This window comes from Fusarium oxysporum, chromosome VI (genome assembly GCF_013085055.1).
Source record: "Fusarium oxysporum Fo47 chromosome VI, complete sequence".
Lineage (NCBI taxonomy): Eukaryota > Fungi > Ascomycota > Sordariomycetes > Hypocreales > Nectriaceae > Fusarium > Fusarium oxysporum.
In genome coordinates, this window is record NC_072845.1 from 2,507,178 (window position 1) to 2,534,793 (window position 27,616).

At 48.5% G+C, this 27,616-nt stretch overlaps 8 protein-coding genes across 8 annotated transcripts; 1 reads left to right on the forward strand and 7 right to left on the reverse strand.

The window, feature by feature from the left end:
* Nucleotides 1–223: 223 nt before the first annotated feature.
* On the reverse strand, nucleotides 224–2,798 carry FOBCDRAFT_320746 (uncharacterized protein; the record flags this gene model as incomplete). Its single annotated transcript, XM_059612053.1, has 4 exons — nucleotides 224–1,319; nucleotides 1,367–1,814; nucleotides 1,864–2,126; nucleotides 2,179–2,798. The coding sequence occupies 4 exons, from the start codon at nucleotides 2,796–2,798 to the stop codon at nucleotides 548–550; spliced, it is 2,103 nt and encodes a 700-aa protein (XP_059465152.1). The 3' UTR covers nucleotides 224–547.
* Nucleotides 2,799–4,016: 1,218 nt separating this feature from the next.
* On the reverse strand, nucleotides 4,017–6,111 carry FOBCDRAFT_42354 (heterokaryon incompatibility protein-domain-containing protein). Its single transcript, XM_031186327.3, has 2 exons — nucleotides 4,904–6,111; nucleotides 4,017–4,843 (listed from the first exon to the last, which is right to left on the reverse strand). Exons 1-2 carry the CDS (start codon nucleotides 6,075–6,077, stop codon nucleotides 4,113–4,115), a joined length of 1,905 nt encoding a protein of 634 aa, XP_031037462.1. The 5' UTR covers nucleotides 6,078–6,111; the 3' UTR covers nucleotides 4,017–4,112.
* Nucleotides 6,112–6,964: 853 nt separating this feature from the next.
* Nucleotides 6,965–9,441, reverse strand: FOBCDRAFT_42358 (uncharacterized protein). Its single transcript, XM_031186323.3, has 3 exons — nucleotides 8,170–9,441; nucleotides 7,254–8,118; nucleotides 6,965–7,192 (listed from the first exon to the last, which is right to left on the reverse strand). Exons 1-3 carry the CDS (start codon nucleotides 9,233–9,235, stop codon nucleotides 7,027–7,029), a joined length of 2,097 nt encoding a protein of 698 aa, XP_031037458.2. The 5' UTR covers nucleotides 9,236–9,441; the 3' UTR covers nucleotides 6,965–7,026.
* Nucleotides 9,442–10,797: 1,356 nt separating this feature from the next.
* FOBCDRAFT_226225 (ribosomal protein S7 domain-containing protein) lies at nucleotides 10,798–12,428 on the reverse strand. Its single transcript, XM_031186321.3, has 3 exons — nucleotides 12,122–12,428; nucleotides 11,699–12,067; nucleotides 10,798–11,644 (listed from the first exon to the last, which is right to left on the reverse strand). The coding sequence occupies exons 1-3, from the start codon at nucleotides 12,353–12,355 to the stop codon at nucleotides 11,192–11,194; spliced, it is 1,056 nt and encodes a 351-aa protein (XP_031037456.2). The 5' UTR covers nucleotides 12,356–12,428; the 3' UTR covers nucleotides 10,798–11,191.
* A 1,277-nt stretch (nucleotides 12,429–13,705) lies between these two features.
* FOBCDRAFT_275689 (uncharacterized protein) lies at nucleotides 13,706–14,103 on the reverse strand (the record flags this gene model as incomplete). Its single annotated transcript, XM_031186318.3, has 3 exons — nucleotides 13,706–13,878; nucleotides 13,936–13,995; nucleotides 14,052–14,103. 3 exons carry the CDS (start codon nucleotides 14,101–14,103, stop codon nucleotides 13,706–13,708), a joined length of 285 nt encoding a protein of 94 aa, XP_031037453.3.
* A 5,536-nt stretch (nucleotides 14,104–19,639) lies between these two features.
* On the forward strand, nucleotides 19,640–22,249 carry FOBCDRAFT_185305 (glycosyl hydrolase). Its single transcript, XM_031186317.3, has 2 exons — nucleotides 19,640–21,876; nucleotides 21,927–22,249. The coding sequence occupies exons 1-2, from the start codon at nucleotides 20,138–20,140 to the stop codon at nucleotides 22,045–22,047; spliced, it is 1,860 nt and encodes a 619-aa protein (XP_031037452.2). The 5' UTR covers nucleotides 19,640–20,137; the 3' UTR covers nucleotides 22,048–22,249.
* A 527-nt stretch (nucleotides 22,250–22,776) lies between these two features.
* FOBCDRAFT_203195 (uncharacterized protein) lies at nucleotides 22,777–23,903 on the reverse strand (the record flags this gene model as incomplete). Its single annotated transcript, XM_031186316.2, has 2 exons — nucleotides 22,777–23,517; nucleotides 23,583–23,903. 2 exons carry the CDS (start codon nucleotides 23,901–23,903, stop codon nucleotides 22,777–22,779), a joined length of 1,062 nt encoding a protein of 353 aa, XP_031037451.1.
* A 1,338-nt stretch (nucleotides 23,904–25,241) lies between these two features.
* FOBCDRAFT_185308 (general substrate transporter) lies at nucleotides 25,242–27,322 on the reverse strand. The gene is made up of 2 exons (XM_031186315.3): nucleotides 26,856–27,322; nucleotides 25,242–26,795 (listed from the first exon to the last, which is right to left on the reverse strand). Exons 1-2 carry the CDS (start codon nucleotides 27,054–27,056, stop codon nucleotides 25,404–25,406), a joined length of 1,593 nt encoding a protein of 530 aa, XP_031037450.2. The 5' UTR covers nucleotides 27,057–27,322; the 3' UTR covers nucleotides 25,242–25,403.
* Between the last annotated feature and the right edge of the window lie 294 nt (nucleotides 27,323–27,616).

The window sequence follows — 27,616 nt, forward strand, 5'->3', positions numbered from 1 at the left end:
CGTCGGCGCTTTCGGGAGAACCCACCAGGACGGCGTTGACGGTTTTCTGACACTCTGGCTGTTGGCCTATACCCCCTACCAATGGTCCTCGTTTGCAGGCATGATCAACGCAGAGGTTTTATGTGGTTAGGGTTTCTAATGAAAGAGACATGTTTAAGTACTATTATGTGCGTGTCCCGCCATCGTGAGAAAGGAACATTCACTCGATGTGATGCCTTGTACATGTAGAAAACCGTGAAAATGCTAACTTGTAAATTGAAACCAAGAGGTACAACTAGAGGCTATTCGTGATATGCAATGGACCATGTCAGTGTAGATATACCCAAACGCCCAAACAAAATTCCTTTTCTGTACCCACAGAGCAGGGAAATTCCAAAGTTTGTTGGACAATCATATTGCAACAGCATCATGCCAGGGCAGAGGGTCTTCTTCCTTTAGATTCATGGTATACAAGACACGTCTGATAAGTGACTGCATTCCAAAGTAGAAAGAGAACTATTAGAGAAATCCAACATGTGATTTGGGGTCTCAAAGAATCCATGCATCCTTAAAGGGGATTTACGATAACAGTGCCAGGCCTGTCTTCGATTGCAAACCTTTTGCTCGGTACGCTACCAAACAGAGTCTCCATGACTTTGCCCTTCTGCTGTTTCCTGACATCACCGAGGTAATCACTCACATCGCTGAGACCACGAATTTGGTCCTCCAATGTGAGTGTTGTAGAGTTGACGCCGCGAACAAGAGGCGAGACGAGTTTGCTGCGAAGAGTTTCTAGTGACGCTTTTAAGGTCAAAAGTTTGCCATTGTGCTCGACAAGAATGCCTTTATTGCGCACCGTCTTGTCCCGGACGTCACGTAGTAGCAGACGGTTCTGCTCAAATTTACGTAATTCGGCCGCTCTTGTACCAAGGAGCCGTGTCCAGAGGCTCGAAAGCATATCGGCATGAAGTTCTTCCTGGGCAGACGATTCGCGAACAACAGTGCGGGCGAGATTTAGGAAGTGATGATCCACAGCTTCGAAAAGGGCGAATAGGGTGACGCTATGTTGTAGCTCAGCTTGGATGGAGTCTTCAAGGACAGAAAGAAATTCTGTGAAGAGAAGCTGCACCATTCGTTGCTCCCTTTGCGGATTCGAGAGGCCAAAGATGTGGCTGGTCAAGCGACCAAGGGTGGTAGGCGAGCCGGAGGCATCCTCAAGGACGTGTGCTTGAGAGAGAAGATTGTGGATGTTGTCGTAGGCTGAGGAGATAGTTGAAGGAGAAGGGGATGATTTGAGGCGGTTGAGGTGCATTTTGGCCCAATCCATGACGTTGAGGATGCTGCGAGATGTTAGAATGGTCAAGATCGTTTCCAACTAAGGACTTACCCATCGATATCACCATCGACTCTAGCAAAGAATTTGGTCATCTCTATGGCCAACGTTTTCATGGTTTCACTTAGAGCATCTAGGTCTGCCACGATTCTAGGAGCATCGCGCATATCGCTTGTACGCACACTCTCACCAAGATCCCAGACAGCAACGCTGGTCGCCTGTAGATCATGTACTTGAGCGACAGCATGCTCAGAGTAATAGATGAGGGGTTCGAATGAGCGAGCTAGTCCTGCAACTTTCACAAGATCGCCAACTGGACGAGGGGCAGCGGGCTGTAAGAGAGACTTGAAGATAGAGACAGAGAAGAAGGCAACGATGATGGTGGTGAAAGTTGTTGACCATGTTCTAGTAAGAGCTTTGTAGTGATCACGGATGAGGTTGATGGCTGTCTCAATAGGTTCAGTGCGATGCTGAACTTCGGCACGGACGGCAAAGCGGATATCTGACATGTATTAGATATGTATCTGGGATCTGGCCACAACTTCACCTACAGTTATCTGGTGTCGCTTCATGCAAGCTCAGCTCTCTTGAAGGATTTGTCTTATCCTGGAGCTGAAACTGAATAGTGGGATCATCCGCTTTCTCAGGGCTCATACTCCTGCATTTGCCTGGACTCTGGCTCCCCCTGGGCAGCCTCGTCCGAATGGCTCTCTCCAGGACGCCATCGTCCTCACTGTCATCCAGTTCAGGGGAGCTCTCTCTGAGCGTGCTCATCCCTCGGTGCATAAAGTCCTGAGGAGCTCTCCAGAAGCCACTACTCCGGTCTCCGTTTCCCAGCCTTCGCCACGCCGGTGGTGAGTACCCACCCGCGGATGCGGTCTCCGAATCCTCGAGATCCCCTTCTGTCATTGCTGCTTCGCTGCGGTGAGCTGAGTGATGGGGCAGTGATGGACTTGGTGGGAGATCGAAGTCCTGTAGGCTGGCGTCTAGACCTTCGAGGGGACCCATTGTCGGTAGATCTTTTTGATGGTGATGAGTCCTGGTGCGATTCCCGACGACGACGATATTCTACTTCTTGAAACTCAAGTTGTTTTTGCTTCTCGAGGAGAAGTCGTTGTTGTTGAGCTAATTGTTGTTGTTGGAGGTAATGGCGGCGCTGCGCAAGGACAATATCCTGCCCAGAGATGACAAGTTGCTGTTGATCCTCGAATACAAGTCCAGTGGCGGCATATGGTGGCTCCGGTAGAGCCTTTTCAGGTTTTGTCGGTTGTCTTTGACTGTCTGTTGGGTCTCCAAGTATTGGCCTTAATATTGAAGCCAGCGATGGCAACGGTATGCCCAGATTAGGAAACCGGCAAGCCAAAAGACGGGGAACGTAAATAATGGCAAAGAGAAGAAGCAGAGCAACAGTGATAAGATACGTGCTTGGAGCAATAGTGATGCTGACGAGCGAGACGTTGTTGTTGACTGTGAAGAAGGAAGTCATAGAGACGACAGCTGAGTGATATACGGCTTTCTCTGCCACTGAATTGACTCGACTTGTCTTTGAATAAGATAATGAAAGGTGGGTTATGACAAAAACGGTTGTGAAGTTTAACGTTAATGAGTATCGAGTGTTTGGTATGGAATGATGATTGGATGGATGAATAGATGGATGGTTACTGTAGAGAGGAGATAGAAGGGGCAAATAGAAGCTCAGGAACAATACTTCCAACTTCCTTGTGCAAGGGTAAGGTAGGTAATGTTTGAGTGCATAGAAAAGAGAAGGAAAGAGGGATGGGGCCGTAGGTTCCTTGACCGACTGAGCAGCCTGGGAATGTGGATGAGAAGGGGAAAGGAAGGATGAAAGTTCAAGGATAGGAAGGAAGGAAGTTAGACATGAAACACAAGTGATTATTCAATTACTACCTGACATTTACTAAGACAAGAATTGATGCACATCACTAACAACTACAGATAACCATCACCCTTGCCTTAACCCATCACTCACTCACTCAGTCTACATTGCCTCTACTCACACATTCATTCGCAACTTCCCCTCCAAGACCCAAAATCAACGAGGCTGGGCCCTCCTTCCCTCCCCCTAGACAACGCATAACATCCAATCAAGCCCCGCCAACCGTGCAGAACAAGACCGTTTCTCGAGCCCCCCGCACTAGTCTTGTTTCGGAAGCACTTAACGCGCCCGAAGCTTAACACGCGACGGTCACATGGTGCTTTTTGTTTATTGACCCTGAGAGATAAGACTATTTATTCCCTTTATAAGGTGATCCACTACACGAAACTGAGACGTATTCACGGCTCTATACCGTGTCTGTTTTGGAGGCAAATCCCGTCATTCACAGGGCTCGTGACCGTGTTGTTTTTGGCTCGAGGACCAATAACACCGCAATTGTGACTCGACGCTCACGTCCTTGATACGCTGGCAACGCTTTGTTGTTGATTGTGGGCCATTTGTTATAAAAGTGGGCCTGGTCTGTGTCTTTGGGCTTGATGTAGGCCAAGATGCGATGGCGGATGAAGCGGGAGAGATGAGGCCATGGTATCTACAGTGATGAAAGGTCCAGGACCACTACAACGATGCCTGATGCTCAGCTCATAATGCGCTATTCTCCTCAAAGTTTAGGCTGCAACGGTTTCTTGAGTTTATATAACCATCATGCATATGAACTGTAGTCTATCTTTACTAATAACTACCGCTATCCTTTTCTGATATACAATCATCTCATGCTCATACAAAGCTATGTCAGCCTATAGATACAGCCTCCATGTGATCCAGAAGTTACCCCGGCTCCTATGTCTATGCATAGTTTCCAGCATCGTTCTCGACATTGGGGTTCTTCTCTTCGATAGCCAACTCACAGCACAGCCGTCCCAGAAACTCCATCCTTCTCATTGACGCCTTGAGCCTCATACCCCAGCCAATGCACTCGATCACTGGCTGGGCACACTGAGTGAACAGCTCAATCACCGTCTCCGTCGCCATTGGCTTCTGATCGTTTATGGCGTTCTGCAGATTCAAGCCGTCCTCCACCTCTACCACCGACGGCCTCTCTGTTCCCTTCCATGGGAGGGGAAATTCCTCACAGAGCATATCCACAGCCAAAGACTCCGCGAGCTTAGCATCCCAAGTCTCTGAACCCGTGAGATTTTTCCACGACTGGGCGAAACACACTGGAACACTGTTACTCCAGACTCGAGGGCCATTGTGGCGATTATGTACGTCGTACATGGCTGTGCCCTCTTCTATTAGACCCCACCATACGACGAGCTCGGTGTCCGTATCATCAGCTCCGAGGAATAACACTCCATATATGGGGTTTTGTGTTGGTTTGTTGGCGAGCTTGCCCGCCACGATATATCGCTGGGATCCGGTATAAGCCGCACGCTGCTTAAGCTCACGGTCTTTGAGAGTCATGTTGACCTTGAAGGGGAAGCTTCCTCGCAGGCGAGCATCTGGCTCGATAGAATCCGATTCAAGCAGAATCGTCTCTGTTTTGAATTCAGGTTTGTATTCAATGGAATATATTGCTAAGGCGGTCAGTTCAATATTCACACGGAAACGCCATTGTTGCTTTGGCAGTTACTCACCGTTTCTATCACCACCGGTATCCAAATATCCGGACTTATTCTGATCATGTTCTATCACCATGATCACGCTCGTAGGATCTCGTCGAAATGCACCTTCAGCATAAGGACTCTCACTGAGAATTATAGCTGGTCTGGAAAGAGTATCTGGAGACAGACTGCAGTCGAGGACAGCTAGCCATCGGTCATTAGCTTCCTTGAGTTCCGTCTTGTCATGGTTCCAACGCGTCAGTTTGCACGGGCACTTCCACACGCGAAGGACCAGGCCTTGATCTGTCAACCGGACACCAAACAAGCCCGAATCTTCCTGTCCCGCATATGTGCGTAAGTTGAAGTTGGCGGGGCTGTCAGCGAGGAAGTGCATTCGGTGCGTGTTCTCCTCAGGCTTTCGAGACAAGGGCCATCTCCATACGAGTATGGACTGGTCCTGCGACTTTTTGAGGACTTCTTCCTGCAATCTCAGAAAGGCCCTGGAGCCCTCGCCATATAATATGGGCATGTTGATTCCAAAAATTCCAAGCAAAGAGTACGCTATATCTTCAACTCGCGTCGTTTCCCTGTGGGCCATCCAGCCCATCCTTGTGGCCACGTTTTCACGCTGGAGCTTAACCGATATCTTGCGATCCTTCTTCCCTTCCGGCCTGATCAAAAACGATTCATCAATGTCTGTAATCTCCTTGATTGTCGAAGCCAAAGAATGTCGGTCGCCGACGGGCGTCCAATTGTGATCGAAGAATTCCACCTCATCAGGCGCGAGCAGCTCCTGTAGTGTCCATCCACGCGTGAACCAACGACTCTGCTTCAGACCAGACGTCAATCCGATGCCCACGGCGTGTAGAAAGACATCTGTGAGGTAGGCATAGCATATATCCGCGTTGTTGTACCAGCGAAACATAGAATTGATGGCTTCTGAGAGCTCAGCGCTACTGGACTTGTCGATGCAGCAAGTATCGATCCAGAGATAGTTGAGCCCGCGGCTGAGAGCCTTTTCGCAGGACTGCACTATCTTGCGGTAACCAGCACCATTCTTCTTCCGAATCTCTTCCATGCGCGTGGGATCCTGTATGTCACCGAAAAGGACCTCATCTGTACCCCACGTATGAGACAGGATGGCGTATTTTTCGGACCCCTCTTCTAAGCTTTCGAGCTGTAGCGTCTTGGTATTGAGAAGTCTCATAATTGCTTGCGAATCAGAAAGTGAGACAGAAAATAAAAATAGGACAGACAGGTCAGATTAGTAGGTAAACATCAAGATCGTCAAGCCATAAAGAGGTGATAATTGTGGTGGAGCACTTTCATGCTCTACTGCCTCTTCAGCCTATGCCTGTGTCAGTGTCAGTCCGTAGTAAGGGTCGTTTCAGTTCAGCCTCCTGCTGTTCTGTTGGCTGTTGGTCCAGGCGAGACGCGAGAGAAGGCCTAGGCCCAGTTCAGGGCCATACGAGGCGAGGCTCAAGCGAGTCACAGGCTTAAATTCCCTAGGGTTGCGGGTTGAGAGACCAATGAAATGTGTCAGAATCCCTGTGGCGAATCTCGTATGAATAAGATACTGTAGTAAGCTGCCGTTGGTTCTGCTCTGCTTCTGTTCATTCATCCGAGGCATACTGAGAGGTTGGGCAGATGCAAAAAAAACGGTCAGATATTTCAAGTCAACTCGAGAACGCGCTGGTTCAAAAGAGTGCAAGCTTAAATCCTATAAATGCATGTGTCGAGTCAGTCATAATTGGGCGTCGGGATCAAGATAGACGTGCATTAATAGATATGACACGTGATGTCACTTAACAATGAAACCCCGTGGTTCATGCAACTCTTCACAACTGTACACAGACCAAATTGTGGTTTTAAACTCATAATCTGGGTTGATTCTACTGATAAACTAACGAGCGGTCTCTACTCAAAATATCATGAATCCTTTCAACTTCTGTTTCTGTTTCTGGTTCCGCTTTCGCTTCCGCTTTCAATCACCAAGTTTGCGCCAACTATGTTTAACAAAGCCCGTTTCTAAGAATAAACTGCTAATCCTTGCGCCGCTTGACCCCAGCATAACAAATCATGAAGCCTCGTAGAGCATTTCCCATGCATGTGCCTCTCCATAACGATCCAGATTTCTGTAAGACGTGATTCTTCGATTAATCAATTTTGGCGTTGGCCAAACTTCGAGCTGCTGGGTTGCTGAGATTGTTCACAGGCTTCACGCCTCTGTATTTGCCCTGCTTTCGGAGACGCTTTCGTGCCACCATCACAGGGACCGAGCTCTTCGTCACCAGATAGTTGGAAAATGATCCCAGAATGACACTGTCTATTGTTAGCTGCTATCATAGCCTCGATAGTTGAAACGTCGCTTATTTTAACGTACCCCTTGAGTGCACTCCTGCCTCGACTTCCTATGACGACAAGTGTTGGGTTAACATGGTCGATGACCTCTGTGATCAAGTGCTTTGGGTTCTTGCAATGTAAGACTTCCACAATAACTCTGACCTGAAGCGTAGTCTTTCGCAGAAGACGGAGCACTTTGTCTGTGATCTCCTTAACTGCTCGACGCCGCTCTTCTTCCGCCCTGCCCCTTTCTCCTCGACTTGAAGGTGCGGGAGATGTGTTTGGGGTGTTGTTCTTGGAGGAGTCTCCTCGAATAGAATTCCTCACGAAATCTGGGACAGCAGACATGGAGGGCGCAGCAGATCTTGAGTTTGCTACCGTGTTGATAGCAGCTGCTTGCTCTCTCATAGCCTTTGGATCATCAGGAACCGAGTTGTCGACCCCTCCGATGCCGGTTTCCTCGTCCACGCAGTAGATGCATATTAAGGTATCACCGTCTCGTAGGACCGTACCAATGGCCCATTCGAGGGCATGTGTCGATTCATCACTTAGATCCGATGCAACCAGGTACTTTCGCAGACGGTGATGTTCCTCCTCGGCTTGCTGAACAATCTTGTTGTAGTCGCCACGATAGATCATACGGATAGCGCGGTGAGACTCAGGAGTGGAGATGATGTTTGACATCGAGCAGGACAGATTTTGAGCCCGCTTGATATCATCCATATCTGCCTCCTCGTCTGAATCGTTTGCAGAAGCCACTGTTGACATCTGATCGTAAGCTGTCTTAGGATGCACACCGCCGCCTTTGTTCAACCGTGTGTTCTCGCCCAGAGGAGTGGTAATCTTTATTTCTGGCTCATCAAGTAGAGAACGGTACTTAGGTTGCTTCGCTGCAACTGTTGTCCCTGGTACCAAGTTAGCATCACCGACTTGAGGTGAGACGAGGGGTAACTTACGCTCTTCCTCTGCAGCAGCGAGAAGACTCATTGATTTTCGTCGCTCCTTACTCGGATCGTCTGCCGACCCACCAATTGCATCGGGGTTAAGTGACCTGGGAGCCTTCTTACGACCACGATCTTCGTCATCGGATGAGTACGCCTCGTCTTCCTCACTTGAGCCAAGGTGCTCGCCATCAGGGCTCAAGTAGTCTTTGATCATCCTTCCACTCTGGGCATCCTCGCGGTTGCGCCTAGGCAGCTGAGACAAGCTACCACCTGCGTACGCTAGGTTGGCATCAGATAACCTTCGATATGCATTGCTGATATCCACAATTCGGCCATCATCAAGCATGGCCTTACCTGGCGCCAATACCTGCGTTACGTGAGCTGGAGACCTGGACCTTGACCCCAGCCGATTGTGAGGAGATTTTGACTTCTGACTGCTGCCGCTACCGCCAAACCAGGAACGCCTGCCATCACCTTCTCCAGGGATTTGCAGGCCACTGAGATCGGCGCTGCGGAGTGCCTCACTCAGAGCATTTGCAGATGGCTTCTTGCCGCCCTGCGTGTTTCTCTTGGGAAGTTGTTGGCCGCTATTGCGCGTAATGATATCTGAAAATTGATAACCGGCGGTAGGGTCATTACGGGCAGCAGCTGCTCGAGGTCCAAAATCAACGGGGTTCGAGGCTGCATCAGAGAAGCTGCGCGTATGCCCGACGCTACTGGGCGCGAGAGTTGCTTTGGTCATGACTGGAGAATTAGGAGTCGTGCTGGTTCCGGAAGGCCTCGAGGGCCCAGCGAGGGGTGTGTCAGTATCCAACATACTTCGGTATTTTGGTGGCGGGGGAGAACTGGTGTCCAGCATACTCCGCACAGTCTGTCGTGGTGAGCTTGGTGTTGGCTGATCGTCGACATCCAACATACTCCGAACGGGAGATCGAGGGGTGGCATAGGGTGAAGCAGATCGCATGGCTCCTGGCATGGAGGGCTCAGGACGAGGTCGATTCTCGAGCAAGGCGAGAACTTCCTTGCGCTCCATGTCGAGCATAGCCTCGATGCTCATAGGTTGCTGGTTATGCGACATGATGACGACAAATTCGAAGCGATATGTTCGTCTTCAGAAAATAGACAAGGCTTGTAGTAAGGGTGAGATGTGACGAGAGCTCAACCAAGCGGTGTCGAGGATTGCGCCCACAAAGATGAATAGTCTGGTGGGGGTTCCGTAGACAGCTGTTAGAGATGCCTATGTATGTGTGATACAAGGTGGCATTGCGTGTGGCCAAGAATGAATGAGTATGTGTTCTATCGTCTCTCAAATTGGCACCGAGTCGATGCTGGTTATAATCGGTGATGTCGGTAAGCGTCGAGATAAATGATATCGTGCTCGAACTCGGGGCGGTACGTCAGAGGCCACTCGGTGAAGCTGGTGAGCGCCCAATAGCGGCGTAATGTTCTTAATTAGCACGGTCGCAATACCAAAAAGAACGACAGAGGCAATTATGCGGGAGTCAATGTAGTGGTAAACTCTTGCTTCGTTGTGTGACGGGGATAATGAAGCTGAGTATGAAGGGGAAGAGGAAGAGGAGAAGAGGGGAGAGGAGAAAGGTTGACGTGCACTTGCACCGTAGCGGTAGTGGGATCTTCCTTATGGAAGGTAGGTTCTGGGGAAGCAGTGGCGTGGAGTCTAGAGTTTAGAGGTGTTTGAGCCCAGAGCCCAGACCGAAGCGGCGCAGCAACCCCCAATTTGGGTCACAGAAGTGTGGAAGATCACCGAGTTAGTGGGGTAGACGCAGCTACACCTAGGATAGAGTAAGATGGATGGATGAAAACAGTTGGAAAGGCTTATTATCACGCTTAAATGCAGGAAGCTTACAGAATAAGGTAACGAAACGGCGTGAATTAACTCTTGATATGTCACCACTCTTCATAACAAATCATACCAAACATTGACGCTATCCCGGACTGTTTCTCCCCTCCGTACTTTTGCCTTGAAGTTGGGCACTAAAGATCCGACTAACATTTTAAGGTCAGTGCCTGTGACAACCCTTATTATGGTAATGATGTGCGTAAGACGTCGGTTAAAGCATTTTAAAAAGTGGACGGCGTCACCACTACTGCGTAAGGTTAATCAATATCAACTCACCAGCCGAAATTAAAGAAACCCAAGGAATATGCTTGGATGACGAGAAAGAAAGAAAGAGAAAGCCCAATGAGGTCTTTGCTTTTGATGATTCAACAGAGTTTTCAAGTCCAAGTTGACCTGCTCAACCCCAACTGAGGCCTCCCTTGTCAAAACTATCGAGTGATTGTGTCGTCATGTGAAAGCATCATTCTGCCACCTCTAAATCGAAGTTTCATCATTGGACAATGATTTCTCACCGGCGTTGGATTCGATCTGGGGCTCTGTGAGAATGGAATGATCTTCTATTCATATGATGCCCTGCGTAAAAAGAATCTCCGGAGTTATGTTCAGCCCTGTTGATCCATAAATCCCCAACTCCGTCGTGTTCGTATGGACCTAACTATCAACTTAACTTGACGGGTAAGCATAATCAATTTTCGCATAGAAGGACCGAATGTCTCCATAGCTTGTTGAGCCTCGTCTACTATTCAAAATTTAAGCGAGTTTTGTTTCGTTGCGAACTGAGAATACTTGTCAAAGCATTCCGTATTCTCTAAGCGATTCGGGTGTCGCTGCACTCCGAATCCGGGGCCGGGCTCTCGGCAGCTACCGAGGTTTCCTCCGATATCTTCGGCTTCCGTTCCCACCATACGACGGCGCCAATGAGAGAATAGGCACAGCCCCAAAGCATGCTTTGACTCATATAACGACGCCGAAACAGTCACAACTTTGCTACAGTACCATATTATTGAGCTTGGAGATTTGGGACAGTCTGTGGATTCCCCTGAATGGCAAGTTGAGCAGTAAGTACAGTAACATTAAATGCGTATTTTCATCAGTATCTTGATATAGTTACATATTTTGCACATCTACTATACATCCGGAGGACCAGGCGTTCCATTTGCACCTCGTCTAAATCTACATCTTCTTCTTGACCTTGAGCTTGTTAGATCCAACATTAGCTCGTGCCGCTGTACCCAGCTTATGCACCTGCTTTCGCTTTTCCCACACACCCGAACGCCCCTCAACAACTGCAACGATCTCCTCAGCAATCCTGTATGGGAATTGCTTGCGTCCACTGCCCTTGGAGGGCTTCTTGTTGATCACGTCCAGAATCCACTTGAACGCTACTCGTCGTCGCTGCCTCACACCCAGAGGTACAGGAAGTTCAAGTGCACGACCACCACCACCGGCGCCGGCCACGTTGCGGATTTTGAGAAGAGGGGCCACCGAGTCTACGGCAACTGTGATGTAGAGGATTGGGTTGAGAGGGAGATGTGAGGCCGGGGGAGTTCCGGGCAGTAGAGGATATTTCGGGCTATAGATCGGAGGTGGTGCGGTTCGGAGGTAGTTCATGACAATGGCCATATTCTAATTCATTGATTAGCCAATTGCCTCCAATTTCATTTTGTAGATAGAACTTACTCGTTGAGCAACACTGAGCTTACCATCCTTCATTAGGAGTCGGGTGATTTGCTCCAACACGGGGTGGTAACGTTTCTTCAGATTGAACCCTTGCGGCCACGGCCTCTTGGGGAGACCAAACTTGTGTCCTGGGTTTTGCATCTCTGTGCTGTCCGTAGTCTCCAACTCGGACTTCTCTGCTGCTGCAACGAGAGCTTCAGCCTTCTCGGCCGAAGGAATAGTACCCTCTCGGTAAAGAACATCCTCCTGTGCCGGTGTCAGGCCACCCTCACCACCCTCAACTGAGCTGGTCTGTGTACGGCCACCGAAAAATAATTGTTCGAGTGTCGCATCGTCGATAACTTCGGCACTGGACGTCGAAGAAGTCACCTATATCGCAGCTCATTAGTTGCGAGACATGGAAGCTTCTGAACCAAGTCCTACCTCAACCTCTCCATTTTCCGCTGCCGACACTCCCTCCTTAGATTCTGAGCCAACCTGGGAGTTCTGAGCCTCTTGAGAGTTATCAATTGCCTTCGGAGGATGATCGTTTCTTTCGCTCGAATACCATCTGTTGCGCGGAAGAGACTGGATGAATGGGGCTGGTCGAGGGGCGACAGGTCTCGATCGAATTGCGAGAGCTCTGCATGCGCCCCAAATACTCGTTCTTGGAGACATGACTGAACTCCGCGTTGCTAGCAACGTTCTTGGAGCAGGAATTATAACAACCTCGTGACTCTTGTGACCCGATTGTTAGTCTAATTCGCGATGCAAAATTCCCAGAATGGCGGATAAGCAATAATCCGAGAGTTGATGCCATGCTTACATAACCCTATCTGAATCTCAATATTAACAACACTCCGGGGAAGCGAGACAAGAATTGAACCATTTGAATTCATAGTGACTCAATATTCTGGAACGGGAGTTATATGTAGTCATGTCTTGTGATTCTAAAGGTTGGAAGTGCTCGTGGCTGAACTTGAGCTCGACTCTTGCGAAACGAAGTTATTGAGCTGCTTGGATTGGACATGAAACCGGCGCAATCCGCTCACCATGACTATGGTATCAACTAAATGATAATCATCCTAGAGTCATTACTGCTTTCTTCTTCTCAAGAATCCTATGATGCAGCTTACTTCAGCTACCCAATTGATACTAGGTAGGTGTTCATAACACAAGTGATGTCGCACTGAATCTCATTTTTATGCTATGAAGTCCCGAGGCCGGATCGACATTAGAGTAGAAACCAGTCGGCATTTACAAAACTGTCGTTTCATGTGACCTGCTCATGCTGTCCTACCTACGCTGTGACTGACCGTGGCTGTACCGAGGGTGGGGGTACACAACATTGCTTGAGGGTGAACTTCCCTTCAGGAAGGAACTGTATGTGAGAAAACGACATTGAGAACGATTGGAGCCTTGATGCGCTGACTGTATTGTATAGGAATGCTGCGAGATATGCTGATAGGTCCTAAAATAACCCCCCTTTACCTCACAGTAAGGAACTTGTGTGGGTATCCCAAGTAAATATTAAGTACTGAACATCTCAAATACTAAAGGACCGAATCAAACTGTATAGTTCTAAAAGTCTCCGTCTGCTGTCATACGTGCTTTTGTAAACCTCCACGTGAGGGCTCATTGGTAGAGACCCTCCGTGTAACCGACTCCGTCAAACACCAAACAAGAACTGTAGCAACCGACATATCCTACCGTTTTCCTCACGTCATACATGGAAACATCCGAATTTCGCCCTCTAACCCAACCCATAAAATACAATCCAAGGTCTTGACCAAGGGGTCAGTTGTTCCAGGCGCTGAGTGCGTGGTGACCATAACCTTCCCCGTTTCGTAAGTTTTGTTACCAAACTCCAGGTGCTTGATTCGAAAGAGGAAAGACCAAAAGGAAATCATAATAACACAAGAAAGATAACTCCTTCGTTCACAAATGGCCAGACCACCATTTTCGTAGACGTTAGTGATGCTTGAGTGGGTGAAGCATATGAAAAGGAGTGACCCCCACATCGCAAGTCTACCAACCCCATTGCTGGGTGGGAGAACTAGATTCAGACCCAGTCAACCACTTGACGGCACACTCGGCAGCATCTTCTCTGGCATTGTTGAGATTCTTGCCATCATACCAGAAACGAGCTGCGAGAGTCTTGCCATGGACAGTCACTCTGCTAGACCAAGCAGTTCGGCCACCTATAAGAATTTGAGTTCAGGACGAGAACATCTAAATCATCTTGATGACTAGCATACCTCGACGGTCTGACACAATTTGAAAAACCGGGGGACGCAACTGAGCATCTCGGCAAACATCTGATCAGTAGTTAGAATTGAAGGTTTGTGCCAAGGGAGGGGTGGGGTTTCCATACTGTCGAGCTGATCTTGCCAGGGGCCAGTAGGAGTGGCAGATTGAACCTCCATTGTGATTTTGGATTGTTTATGACAGGACGGAGATTGGTGTAAGATAGTTGGCTAAAAAAAACTGATTTTTCTAAGACCAGAGAGTTGGAGTTGAAGAAGGTTGGCGTACCAGGTCTGAATAACCAAAGATCGAATGAAGCCTACTCAAGAACGGATTCGAAGCTGAGACGACTGATGAGAACACCAAGGGAGGAGATGATGAGCTTTATACGTTCAGATGAATCAAGCTGCACGTAGCCACAGTGTCAGAATACGCCGGGTGTGAGGTTTTCCAAGAACAAGGCGGCAACAGGTATCCTGTAGAGTTGCCCAACGCGTGATGTAGTTGAGAGGCCCGAAGGGTAAGACGAAGGCGAACAGACAGGTTGGGCCCAGGATTCCGGGACGATGATGTGGCAGGATAGGACTAGATGCCGTTCAACGGGAAGGGTGACCGAGGCAGCAATGCAGGCTTCAAGTAGACAAGAAAAGCTTGTGTGAGGTTAAGTTCCAGATGATCAAGGATCAGAGGTATGAGGAGACTGGAGTATATGGCATTGCAATGCAAGTAAACTAGTTCAATACAGTCACGGAGAGGACATAGAAAGGAAGGGTCAAGAGAGTAGATTGAGGAGAAATTATAAATAATTAGTATGTAGGATGTGAGCCACTATGTGAGCTTGTGCTTTGACGAGGAGGTGGGAAGGATTGACAAGCGAAACCTCAAAAAAGAAAGACCTGAAGTTTCTGCTGGCAAGCAACTAACTACGCAGCAAGCGTGCGTACTATTCATCAATACGCACTACTAGACTATGGCCCTGGAGCTTGGTAGATGGGGCTCCAAGTTGGGTTTGCTTTTTCTAGCCCCTGGGAGGAATTGGAAAGGGTGGGATCTGGTACATTGGGTCCAAGTTCACGATGGGTGTGTGCGAAGTCGTTTTGACCTCAGAATGGGCCGTGCCGGCTCCCGTCAGTCTAAGACGGATGGCAACGGTAACGGCAACGGGTGCGGGAGCGGGTAGGAAGGCGAGGTGCTGAAAGTGTTCGACACATAACGAATCGGTCAACTGAGGCCTGACGAGGCTGACCTGGAGACGACAAGCGAAGACCTGTGAATGTGCGCCCAAGGATACGGGGACAACTGAAAATGGAGGCAAAGAAGAAAGGAAAACAAGGGGGCGTGTGGTCTAAGTCATTTTCGAGGGCGTCGATAAGAGGCTCGTGGCCGTGGAGCTCGTTCTGTCTGCTAGGCGCAAATGTGCAAGGGGATAGTCAAGAAATGGGACCAAGATCACAGCGGATATGTACGCGCGCATGCATCCTTGTGGTAAATTAAGCTAAGAGCTTGATTTGGAAAGGCTGAAGGACACTGGCACGCTAGACCAGGTAAAAAAAAATAAAAAAAAGCAAAGGGAAGCAGAGTACAGCGAAGCAAAACTGACTGAATGGTGGACGCCCAGCACCAAGGATAATAGTAATACATACAAAATGATGAGGAGACAAGAAAAGAAAAACCACTATGAGGCTGACCAGCCATGACGGAATAAACACGAAGCAGGAGATGATATCCTGTACTTGGCCTTGGGAACGCGAAAAGAGATGACAAGAGAGAATACTACCTACCAATCGAGTGAGTGCAGAGGATTCTCACTCTGGTCGTGATGATGTGCAGGATGAGGTGTCATGCTTGAGATGATGTCGCACACGAGCATCAAGTGCAGTTTTTCGTCTGCAGGCACGCGACAGGACCGGGAAAGTGAGTATACGTGACCGTTAGGCGTCTGTTTGAGGAGAAGATTTGGGCAAAGTTGATGAGAGAACAACCCCTGTTGGCATGGCATCCCATCCAGTTGAGATAACATTTAACATGGCCACGTCAAGCGAAAGCTTCGGCCAGCATCTTGAGGCATAGGCCAGCTGAAGCAGGGCAGCCCAGTCCAGCTCAGGGGATGAAGACAGGCGACCAATGGGCCTTGTTGGCTAAAAGCCGAAATCGTCCAGGATATAATTTGTCGATGGCAAGTCTACCACGAGATCCGTCTCAATATGACAGGCAAAGGACAAAGAAAAGACTCGGATCAGGCTGAGGGGCAAGGACAAAGAAGGACTCGTACGTGGCATCCATGGCTTTGACCTTGGACTCTTGTGCTCTCCTCCTTGATGTCTCATCTCGTTTGTCTCTGACAGTTCGTAAAATTTGACATCGCCCTTTTCGTTTCTTTTTTTCGTTGATGGATGTGCTGTGGAGTTGCAAAGATCACCGTCATAGCCTACCTAGCCTGCTATGATCCCGGCTTTCAGCAGCATTTATCCAGCAAGAACCTCCTTGAATGCTCCCCTAGCCAAGGAGCCCGGATCTAGAGCGTGTGGGGGGACCTCGAGTTCTCCCCACCGACCATCCGCTATCAAGGGTGCTCGTGCCTTAGACTAAGCCCCTAAAGCACTAAAGCAAGCCCGATGAGATGGTGACATGTGACCTAGTGTCAAGCTCTACAGCACTAGCTCGTGTCTTCACCAGAGTTCAGAGTTCAGACCTCCATCAAACAAAGCAACAACACGTCCTTCACTCTCGCTAAGATCAATATCATCTCCTTTCTAAATCCCGATCGCTAGTTGGCGTCTCTCGATACATGAACCAACATTTCATCAAGCACCGCTACTGCATCCATAGCTGCAGTCATCAACTACCAGGGTCTTTATGCATTGGTCTGGAGTTCTTTGGCTACACCGGACTGTTCACAGGGAAGTGGGCAAAACCCGGTACCTACATATCATGACATGTGCGGCACTATGCAGTAGCTTGGTGATGTACTCTGTATTTTCATGGCCATTGTAAGGGATTAGCCGCGTCTTGCGACTGACATCGGGACACTGGACGATCTACTATTACCTGATCACCGAGCTAGCCACAAACCTCGTTCGCACTGATCTAGGGTTCCCGACTTCAGTACTGTTCGGGTGTCATCGAACGTCTCTTGATTCACAAGCTTCTGAGCCAATTATTCGGCCAATATTTACAGAACAAAACTAACGCCTCTGGAAAGCGGAGACAAGTACCGTGGTAGCGCACAGCAACCGCGTCTTCCCACGGGGTCCTTGACCATACATTTTGGTCAAAATGTATTCAAATTGACGAGAAGCAACTTGCAGAAGCCCCAAGCGCTTCAATCTCAAAGTGCCGGAGGACTTATTAGTGGCCGCTGCGTTTTTGACGCTGTTTGACTGCCGAACCCGCTACGTCCACCTTTCTCGGGAAACTGGCCGATTCCAGGCTTGAAGCTGATGACATATCGGACCCCTGCATACAACAGGACCATTAGCCTTTCACTTCAAGCTTTTCCCCGAGCCTATTCAGACTAGCAGATGCTAGCATTCGCTTCAGTCCGTTGTTGGGGTCTTTTATGTCGTATCGTCGACTCCAGGCTTGAGCCTTGTCTGATACTGACTGCAAGTGTCTGACTCGCTATGTTCGAGGCCTGGCAACACAGATGGGAGCTGTAAAGGACTGGACCGGTTCACTCATGCAGTAAAGGCACAAACCCGGTTGTCTGAGCATTTGCTATACACCTTGGGACGGCATAGTTTTCTCGCTTTGTTTCCACATTGACGCGACAACAAAGCCAAAAGAGCCACGGAGCCTTACAATTCCAGTCAAAGCGACGAACGAGCCGTGCCGGTTTTAGTGTACCAGCTGCAGCGGTTCAACCCCACGTCAACATACCCTCATCCCACGCTTCAGATCACCGTAGCAGGAACTGTCGTCAGCTTGGGCGCTGACCGGTGTCTCGTCTGTTGCTAAATTGAGTATATGTAGACTCAGCGTGGCAGACCGGTCAAAGACTTTGCCGCAATGCAGTGTCTTTAATCCATGTTTGCGATCTCTCAAAGCCTTATGGATCAGTCATGCAGAGCAGGGGAATCGTGATGAGACTACGTACCTTATCCTTGACAGACAGACAAACCTTGCATCAGCTTGTGTGACGAGCTCCTCCTGATCCGGCGATCAGGTAGGTACTCGCCGCGCCTATCATGCTGGCCTCACCAACCAACCACTCGTGGAATTTCAACGACAGACTCCACAATGAGCTTGCTCTTCACTCACCGGTCGAAAACGTGACGTAGATGGCATGTAAAATGCTACAACGTGACCTCCCATCAAGCCATCCTCTTCCCTTCTTGCCTCCTTGCATGCCGTACAGCACTGCACCTCGTCGTTTTAGACCACTATGCTGCTGCGCGACTTTGTCTTACAACCTGATAATAGCCCTTTTCTTCTCAGCCTTGGCACTGTTTTCAGGATGTAGCTATCCTTGATATTGATAAGCAGCCTTCCAAATATCTAGGAGAAGCAAGGTCCAAAGTTGCGAGGTTGAGTGCAGTGTACATATACACAGAGCGAGGTATTTGGCCAAGCTTGGAGACTGATCATTGATTTCGCCGAATAGCCATCACCTACTGTCAACGCTGCGAAACGTCGATTGATACACAAAGCAATTGCGTTTGCTTTTGAATAAGTTTCCATCGTCGAAAAGCTCGATTGCAGCCACAAGAGGTTGCCTGATGCCCGAGCTAGTGCTTCGACTTCACTTATCGGTAGGACAGTCTACATGTATCTCATCCAACACCACCCCGATGATCTTATTACGCAAACTCATGATACATATTGTCCGTGGTGTTGGTGTACCGGGCGTACAAAGTGAAGAAGCGAGAGAATGTTATTGTTGAGACAACGCCGAATTCCCGAACGAGAGTTCATGCAACTGTTTAACGTTCCGAGATCATGGAGCAGCAACGAATTTGAAAGCTCATAGGCCATTCATTCATTGAGCTGTGTCTCGCATAAATCTTGTTCAAGAAGTAATTCTTTTCTGCTTCCCTACCTATCTACCAGTCTAGAAATAGTGACTTGAGCCTTGGGGGTCTCGAATTCGAAACAAAGCTTGCTAAGACGAAGATAGTACTTCAGTCTTTGATGACACTGATAAACATAACCATCTTCTCCCTCGAATTTAATCCATAGTTGAGCTTCGGGAGATGGTCATTTGATCTATTCAGTGCACGTGCCGGACGTAAACCGGCGGTTTCGTGGCCCATCTACAAGTGTGGTTATGGTTAATGCTTAGGCTATGAACTCTTTCTGACAACAAAGTACCTAAGTGATTTCACGACGGTTTCTTGGAGTATTAGGAGTCTCGGCAAAGTAACTCGTACCTATATAGTATGATAAGATCATGACTGCAACAAAAGCAGCTTATGGTATTTACCCGGAGGATATGGAGGACATCCCTCCGTCCATTGACCTTACGAGCTTGTTTTCATGGCAAACCGCCGGCTATCAAAATGAAGGGATCAGCTTCTGTACGTAAAAGTCTCCAGACGAGCCATTTACTTGGCTAAAAACAAGGCGGCTTTTGAGTCTAATTCCCATGCTTGCTCCATTGTAACGGTCCATGCTTGGAGATATGGGGAAGTGGTATTATCCCTCGGTCCGACAGTGGCTCCGCATATAAACTCTCGACCCCATTTGTCATTCGATTGTTTTGATTCCCCAAACCACCTTATGTGATGGTCATGATGGACTTTACAGTAGGTCTCTGGAGATATTCAGCCTATTGGCATCTCTTGATCATCATAAACTCTACCAAACAATCAAAGTCTCGATTCTAAAACTCTTCGCGAAGAAAGTATAATTCATTAGTGCTATCTGCCAAGCGTCTCTTCTATTGAGCCTACGTCACTAGAAACTCAACACCACGATTCTCTAGGAAGAAAGACTGTCGATCTCCCCACACAAACTCCGCAAATCTCCGGATTCCCAGGTTCACCCTATTTTTTCAAGGCCTGAAATTCCAATTCTCAGGTGCTCTTTGACGCCGTGGTATCGCCGAGTTTAGTTCAAGTGAAGCTTCTTGGGCTTCTCATGACGATGTTACCCTTCCCCTCACTGTTTGTCGGGGCGACAGAGGTTAGCATGGGACGTTGTGATGGGCATATATAGTTTCAGTGGCTCCACGGTTTTGATTTTCGTCTGGATGTAACCGTTGCAGAGTAAATCATGAAATTCTCACTATTCTTGACGGCTGGCTCTCTTGCCTGGGCCAAGCCATCGACTCCAAAACTTGACTATAACCGCGCTCCCCCAAATCTCAGCACTCTGGCCAATCTGACGATCTACAACACATGGCGTCCTCGAGCTCACGTGCTCCCTCCTACTGGACAGATTGGAGATCCTTGCATGCACTACACTGATCCCAAAACTGGACTTTTCCATGTTGGATATCTCCATGAGGGTGCTGCGGGTGCTACGACGGATGATCTCGTGACATATCGAGATCTCAACCCTGGAGGCGCTCCTTTCATTCGGGCTGGAGGTCTAAATGATCCTGTGGCAGTCTTTGACGGATCCGTTATACCCAAGGGCATCAATGGCACGCCTACACTCTTCTACACCTCTGTATCTTACCTCCCCATCCATTGGACCATCAACTACACTCGCGGAAGTGAGACGCAGTCCCTCGCTGTGTCAAAGGACGGAGGCCGTAACTTCACAAAGCTACGACAGGGCCCTGCGATCCCAGAACCTCCTTTTGCTCTCAACGTGACGGCCTTCCGTGATCCCTTCGTTTTCCAGAACGAAGATCTCGACAGCCTTCTGGAAAGTGAGTCAGGAACATGGTATAGCGTCATTTCTGGTGGTGTCCATCAAAAGGGTCCTAGTATGTTCCTCTATCGTCAGCACGACCCGGAGTTTCAGTATTGGGAGTATCTCGGCGAGTGGTGGCATGAGAAGGCCAACACCACATGGGGTGATGGTCTCTGGGCAGGGCGTTACGGTTTCAACTTTGAAGTGGCCAATGTCTTCAGCATCGATGAAAAGGGGTATAACTCTGAGGGTGAGACATTCATCACCTTTGGAGCAGAGTGGCAGGAGAAGCCCATCGTTCCTCAGGTTTCGTCTTTCCGCGACATGTTGTGGGCTGCAGGAAACATATCCCTCGACAACGGAAAGCCAAAGTTTACTCCTTCGATGGTTGGCAAGCTTGACTGGGGACGATCCGCCTACGCAGCAGCTGGCAAATACCTCCCTTCGGACTCAAAGGCATCGTCCAAGAGCGGTGCGCCAGATCGATTCATCAGCTACCTCTGGCTTACTGGAAATTACTACGGCGATCTCAAGTATTTCCCTACTCCCCAGCAGAATTGGACTGGGTCTCTTCTCCTCCCCAGAGAGCTCACCGTCGGCAAGATCAGCAATGTCGTCGATAATGAGCTTTCACGTGAAGAAGGATCCTGGCGTGTTGAGAGAAACGAGTCAGATGTTTTGGAACTTGCTACTCTAAAGCAGGTTATTGCTCGGGAGCCTATGGCTGCATTCACCAAGAAGATGTCTTTTGTTGAACCAGGGCGAAACATTAGCAAGGCTGGATCAACTACATTCGACCGTAACCCGGAGTCCAAGTTTTACGTCCTCAAGAGCTCTATCTCATTCCCCAAATCTGCTCGCGACTCGGACCTCAAGGCTGGTTTCCAGATTTTGGCTTCTGACAAGGAGTCCACCACTATTTACTACCAGTTCTCCAACGAATCCATCATCATCGATCGCAGCAACACTAGTGCTGCAGCCCTTACAACTAGCGACATTGACGCTCGTCCCGAAGCCGGTCGACTCCGTCTTTTTGACGTTCTGGTTGATGACGAGGAGAAGATTGAGACTCTTGACCTTACTATCGTCGTGGATAATGCCATCGTCGAGGTTCATGCCAACGATCGATTTGGAGTAGCTACCTGGGCTCGGTAAGTTGAAACATCCCCTGATATTGTGATATTTGCTAACGAAACTCTAGTTCTTGGTATGCCGATTCGACCGATATTCGCTTCTTCCATAAGGGAAGCGGTGAGGTGTCTTTTAGCAATGTGACGATTTATGAAGGTCTTGTGGATGCTTGGCCTGAGAGAAAACGATAGGGATATAGTCTCTGATGTATTATTATGTGCACACTACATTAGACTTTGGACCTCATTCTTACATTTTTTATATGACCCTATGTACATAATCTGGTGTGGTTGAAGTTGCAAGTTGAGACCTGAACCTATGTGCCTCTCTGTGAACCAAAGGGATTCGCTTTCCTTTATCTCAGCCTTAATTAGACGATTACATAAAACTTTGGCTTTTTAATCATCAACTAATACACTTCGAAGCCATCTGTGAACTCGCTACGTTTGGGTAAAAGATATTATAGTGAAAACCGTTGTCGATGAATAACTTGTCAGTGGATGACAATGGTTATATAGTTGTAGAACGATAAGTACCAGGTGAACTATAGTGCCGATGATCCATATAGCGTAACTTTACTCCCAAAGAGTGCATCTTTCTAGAATCAAGGAACAGAAGATCTTCCAGCTCATGTGCTAAGTACGGCTAGTGGATGCCCTTGGGTAACTCGGTATATATAATACCGAAGTGCTGTTTGGTACCGTCGGGCGGACAGGAAACCGGGAACTAATGTGGTTTTCGGGGCTTGTATTCCACTGTGTTATCTGATAATGCTTTTCAAAGTCGGTTTTGACATCAAGTACAACTCATCTCCATTAGCGGTTCAGATGTACGATCAGAATATTCATTTCGCACAAACAAAGCCCAATTACTCTATAAACTCATCTAAATATGAACGCGCTCAACAATCATGATTCTTTTTAAAGCTTAGATTCCTCGATGCGACGACCAGTCTCATCAAAGTTAATCTTCTTGCCCGAGTTGAGCGACTCTTGGAGTGCGCAACCAATCTTGACAGCCTGGACAGCACCAGTAAGCTTGAATGGTAACTTGTTGTTATCAAGAACAGCAGCTGAAAATTCGTTCGCTTCTGTCACAAAGGCATGCTCGAAGCGGCCATAGTAGTCTCCAGGAATCTGTCGGCGCACACCGGTCGCCTCGTGCATCTCAACAAGATTGCCCACTGGGTTGGCATTGATGGCGAGTTTGCCTTCAGTACCGATGACCTCTGTCATATCGTGCTGACCAGCAGCCATCATGCGCGAAGAGTAGAAGTATGCGACCTTGCCGCCCCAGAACTCGACGATGCCAACACCATTGTCTACATCCTTGTGCTTTCGCAGCTCAGGCTGAACAGCAGTGATGCCAGTAGCAACAACAGACTTGACGATAGAGTCTTGGCCAAAGTACCACAAGGCAAGGTCGATATCGTGGATGTTACAGTCGACAAAGATACCACCACTGAACTCGGCATAGGCAACGAAGAAACCGGACGGGTCAAGTTTATCGCAGGTTTGAGATCGGAAAACGGAGGGACGACCGATGGCACCGCTGTCCATGCGATCAAAGGCATCGCGGTATGAGGCATCGAATCGACGGGAGAAACCACACATGACCTTGAGGTGCGGCTTCTTGGCAGCAGCATCCACAACAGATTGGGACTGTTGAAGAACAAGGGTTAGTTAGAGTTCATAATAAGCTTAATTTGGGCGAAGGGGAAACTAACGATCTCAACGCTGGTACTTAGAGGCTTCTCGCAAAGAACATGCTTATCAGCCTCAATGGCTTGAATGGCCTCTTCAGCATGAGCGGTAGTAACAGTAGCGACTACTACAGCCTGGAGGCCAGGATGCTTCAGCATCTCTTGGTAGTCGTTGTAGATTGTAACACCCTCGAGGTGAACCTTGGCCCAGTCTGCCTCCTTCTGGACAGGAGTAAAGGCTGCGACAAGCTCAGCGCGGGGTGTTCTGTTGTGAAAGTTGAGAGCATGACGAGCACCCATGCGGCCGAGGCCAGCAACGGCGACTTGGAGCTTAGGGGAGGCCATTGTGTTGAGAGAAGAAAGACGTTACAGAGAGAAGATTAGGTTAAAGCTGTGTGTCTGTTGGGTTTTCGTAGCAACAATGAGACTGAAGAGTTAATAGCTGAGAGGTGATGAGCATGAGCGAGCTCTCCTCCCTTATACCTTGATCTCTCTCGGTAATCTAGGTCAAGAATATTTACACCGATAGTCGGAGCTCTGGCGGCATTGCTCGTTGTTTTCTCGAACCTTTCTCAACCCTAACACCACATTCAACTCAATTGGACAAACCCACGTTGCACGAGTACATGGTTTCTGCCAGTGGCTTAGAATAGAAGTCACAAGATCTACATTCTTCCGCTTTTCAGTCAGAATAGTATCATAGCCATTGGCTAGATTGTCAACTTTTCTCATCTTAGACAGACGATGCAGGTTGAAGATGAGTTACAAGTGGAGAATATAAGTCAGATTGCCAAATGGAGCAATTAGCTACGAAGTTTCCATCGGGGCCTCCTACTGTAAGTAGACCTGCAGTTCGGAACCCTGACCCCTGAAGACCCCGCAACAGCATGGATCGTCTCCGCATTGCGAGTGAGGCTTAACTCTCCGAACCCCTCGCTGACTCAAAAGAAGAAGACGTGATTGGAAAGATTGGCCGAAGGAGGCAACATCTCTTAGATATTCTCGTCATGGAAAATCTCGCCGTGGTTTCCGACTGGGGAATTTCCTATTCCGTTGGTTTGGATTGGTTGGTAAAATATTTCGCTATGTTTACTCGCTGAAATTATTCGGTTGAACACAACACCACATCAGAAATCTCACGATGATTTTTTTCAGTAGAATCTTCCGACCAGGTTATTATAAATCATATGGTATAAATGGACCTGCTTATACTTCTCTGCAAATTATTCTCTCAGTCTCTCCCCACGTCTTCTCAACGTGCTTCTTGCAACTCGTTGATGATCCGTTCAACAGTCAGAGTCGCAGTATACCTGACATCGCTCATCATCCTTGGAACCTCTGTCCATTTCTTAAGCAAAAATTCATACGAGGTAGATAACATGAAGGTATTTTCCCAAAATGCAGTCTTGCTAGCATACCTCCACATACAAGTGTGTGCATCGCGAGCACCAGTCCTTGGGTTCCGTGTGTTTTAGAGCATCATAGGATAATTTTAGTCTACCGTGGGCTAACTTGTGAGATCTCATCATAACTTCCCTAAATACAGCCTGGATTCTGTAGAAGAGCCGTTCGGCGACTTGCGAAGTTCTTCAGAATACCAATAGGCTCCCCTGGTTAGTTCTTCAAAGTATATAGCGCTTATTGGCCAATTTATAAGAAGGAGAGATTTGGAGACCCTTGGTACTGATATATATATATGATTGCCTTATTTAGGTGTCCTATCTACTAACGTCGAATCGTATATGAACCCAGCAGACCGCCTCTGAAGAACTTCTGTGTAATTGTAACCCTCAAGCCCCAAAAGGGTGCCAATACAAACATCTTTCACATACTTCCAGCCGCTTACTAAGCCTTGGCGACCTCAGCAGAGGCAGCAGATTTCCTGAGAAGCTTCATCTCTTTCTGGATTTCTCGTGCTCGCTGAACACCGAAGCCGTGCTCGAAAATCTCTCGAATATCCTCAAGAGTCATGCCCTTGACTTCAGGGTAACAGAAGTAGATGCAAACCCAGCCGAGAATGCAGATGGCAGCGTAGAATCCGAAAGCACCAGAGGGGGTAGTATTCTCCATCTGAGTAAGAAATGTTGAAGACACAATGATATTGGATCCCCAGCAGGTCATGGTGAGCATCATAGTTCCCATAGCTCGAACTTCCATGGGGAAGAACTCGCTTGAAAGCCAAGCCGTGTTGCCGATACCAGAAGAGTAGAAACCTACAAAGATCACCATGCTGACGAGGACCACAATAGCAGGCCAACCAATCTTGGCGTCTGATGCCAGAGAGAGATCATGGTTGATAGGGATATACTTAAAACACACAGCAGCAACTATGAGAGCGATACCCATGAAAGGAACTGTGCAGATTAAAATCCTTCGGCGGCCAGCACGGTCAACAAGCATGAGGTTGACCCAGGTGAAAATGAAGTTGGTGCCAGCAATTACTGTTCCCACAGCTACGGGGTTAGAAAACCCAACGAGGGAGAACAGTAGAGGAGAATAGTACATGAGAGAGTTGAAGCCGCTGAGTTGAGAAATAGCCATGAGTCCGCAGGCAGAGACGAGAGTTCGGAAGTTTGCGGGGTTGACATAGAGCTGCTTGAACACCCACCACTGAGACTTGCCAGCATTAAGAGACTTGGCCTCGTTGACGTGGTGTGTGATATGGCGAATCTTGTCCTGGACCTGTGCTTCGGTACCATTGGGAAAGATGCGCCTGATGACTGCGGCCGCCTCTTCAGCCTTTCCGTGGTAGATGAGCTGACGAGGAGATTCGGGACAGAAAGGGAGAAGAGCGGCAAGTACGATAGCAGGGATGGCACCACCGCCTACCATGTATCGCCAGCCAGATGAAACGTGTGCGAACGCGGCTCCAATGCCGTAGGAGACAAGCTGACCACCAGTGATAGACATATTATCAAGACCGATCATACGACCTCGATACTTGCCAGGGCTCACTTCAGCAATATATAAAGGTACGACCATTGCAGCACTCCCCACCCCCAGACCGACGATGAGGCGGCCAACAGTCATCTGCGCGACTGAGAAAGAAGCGGCTTGGATAATGGCACCGACAGTGAAGAGGACACAGCCCACATAGATAGCAACCTTTCGTCCGTAACGATCAGCAGAACATCCTGCAAAGATGGCACCCAGAAAGGCACCACCGGAGGTGATCGAGGTGATGAGTTCTTTCTCCTGAGACGTAAGAGTCTTGCCGAGGTCTTGGTGGATGTAGACCTATATCCCACGTCAGTACCCGAGGCAGCAAATCAAAGGAGAAAGATAGAAAGGACATACAAGCACAGCGGATATGATTCCAGTATCATAACCAAACAGCATGCCACCGATGGCAGCAGTGATACTGACAAGCCAGGAAAACTTGCCGGCCTTGGTCTGCTCGATGGAGTCGAGATCATCGATGTTGATTTCGTGAATGGAATTTGGGGAACCCGTATCCTCGAGATGCTCGAGATGTTCCTTGGTATCGGCCTTGGACATGATGCCGGTTGGGGTTGTGGTGGTGTGAAGCTGATATTGGGGTTGTTCAACACAGTCTGTCAGAAGAGGTTTAGGAGTTTTGAAGAAACTTCAAAATCTCTATGACGAGAGTACCGAAGAAACGAAAGCGGGTTCAAAGAGTTAATGGATCTCTTTAGAGATGTCCAGAGAGGTTTGAAGAATGAGAAGATGGGGTTCGATGCTGATCTGGAAAGAAGCGATTCAGCTGATGTTCGAAGGTCTTATATATTAAACATCCCAGGTGAAGCACACCACCAAACCAGTGTTCGGGCTTGATACTCCTTGCTACTCCAAAACTTGATTATCTGTAGCTGATGTTAATGAGCGGATGAATATTTCCCTTTCAGAAAAACGTGGAATGACTAGCATGGTCAGAGTCTCAACGCCCTGACGCCTTGCCCCCGGATTACTCTAACGAGCGGCATTTAGACCAGAATCTCCAAGGCCGAGGACTCAATTGATTGGATGAGCTGGGGTTCTAGACCATGCTAGGCTCGTTTACTCCGGATGTGCGTCAGTCCCCAGACAGATTACCGACT

Coding starts and splice junctions, on each gene's coding strand:
- FOBCDRAFT_42354 (XM_031186327.3), bottom strand. CDS start 6,077: ATGAGACTTCTCAATACCAAGACGCTACAGCTCGAAAGCTTAGAAGAG. Junction 4,844..4,903: donor TACCGGTGGTGATAGAAACG/GTGAGTAACTGC, acceptor TGACCGCCTTAG/CAATATATTCCATTGAATAC.
- FOBCDRAFT_42358 (XM_031186323.3), bottom strand. CDS start 9,235: ATGTCGCATAACCAGCAACCTATGAGCATCGAGGCTATGCTCGACATG. Junction 8,119..8,169: donor CGCTGCTGCAGAGGAAGAGC/GTAAGTTACCCC, acceptor ACTTGGTACCAG/GGACAACAGTTGCAGCGAAG. Junction 7,193..7,253: donor GGCAGGAGTGCACTCAAGGG/GTACGTTAAAAT, acceptor AACAATAGACAG/TGTCATTCTGGGATCATTTT.
- FOBCDRAFT_226225 (XM_031186321.3), bottom strand. CDS start 12,355: ATGTCTCCAAGAACGAGTATTTGGGGCGCATGCAGAGCTCTCGCAATT. Junction 12,068..12,121: donor CGGAAAATGGAGAGGTTGAG/GTAGGACTTGGT, acceptor GCTGCGATATAG/GTGACTTCTTCGACGTCCAG. Junction 11,645..11,698: donor AGCTCAGTGTTGCTCAACGA/GTAAGTTCTATC, acceptor TCAATGAATTAG/AATATGGCCATTGTCATGAA.
- FOBCDRAFT_185305 (XM_031186317.3), top strand. CDS start 20,138: ATGAAATTCTCACTATTCTTGACGGCTGGCTCTCTTGCCTGGGCCAAG. Junction 21,877..21,926: donor GGAGTAGCTACCTGGGCTCG/GTAAGTTGAAAC, acceptor ACGAAACTCTAG/TTCTTGGTATGCCGATTCGA.
- FOBCDRAFT_185308 (XM_031186315.3), bottom strand. CDS start 27,056: ATGTCCAAGGCCGATACCAAGGAACATCTCGAGCATCTCGAGGATACG. Junction 26,796..26,855: donor GAATCATATCCGCTGTGCTT/GTATGTCCTTTC, acceptor CGTGGGATATAG/GTCTACATCCACCAAGACCT.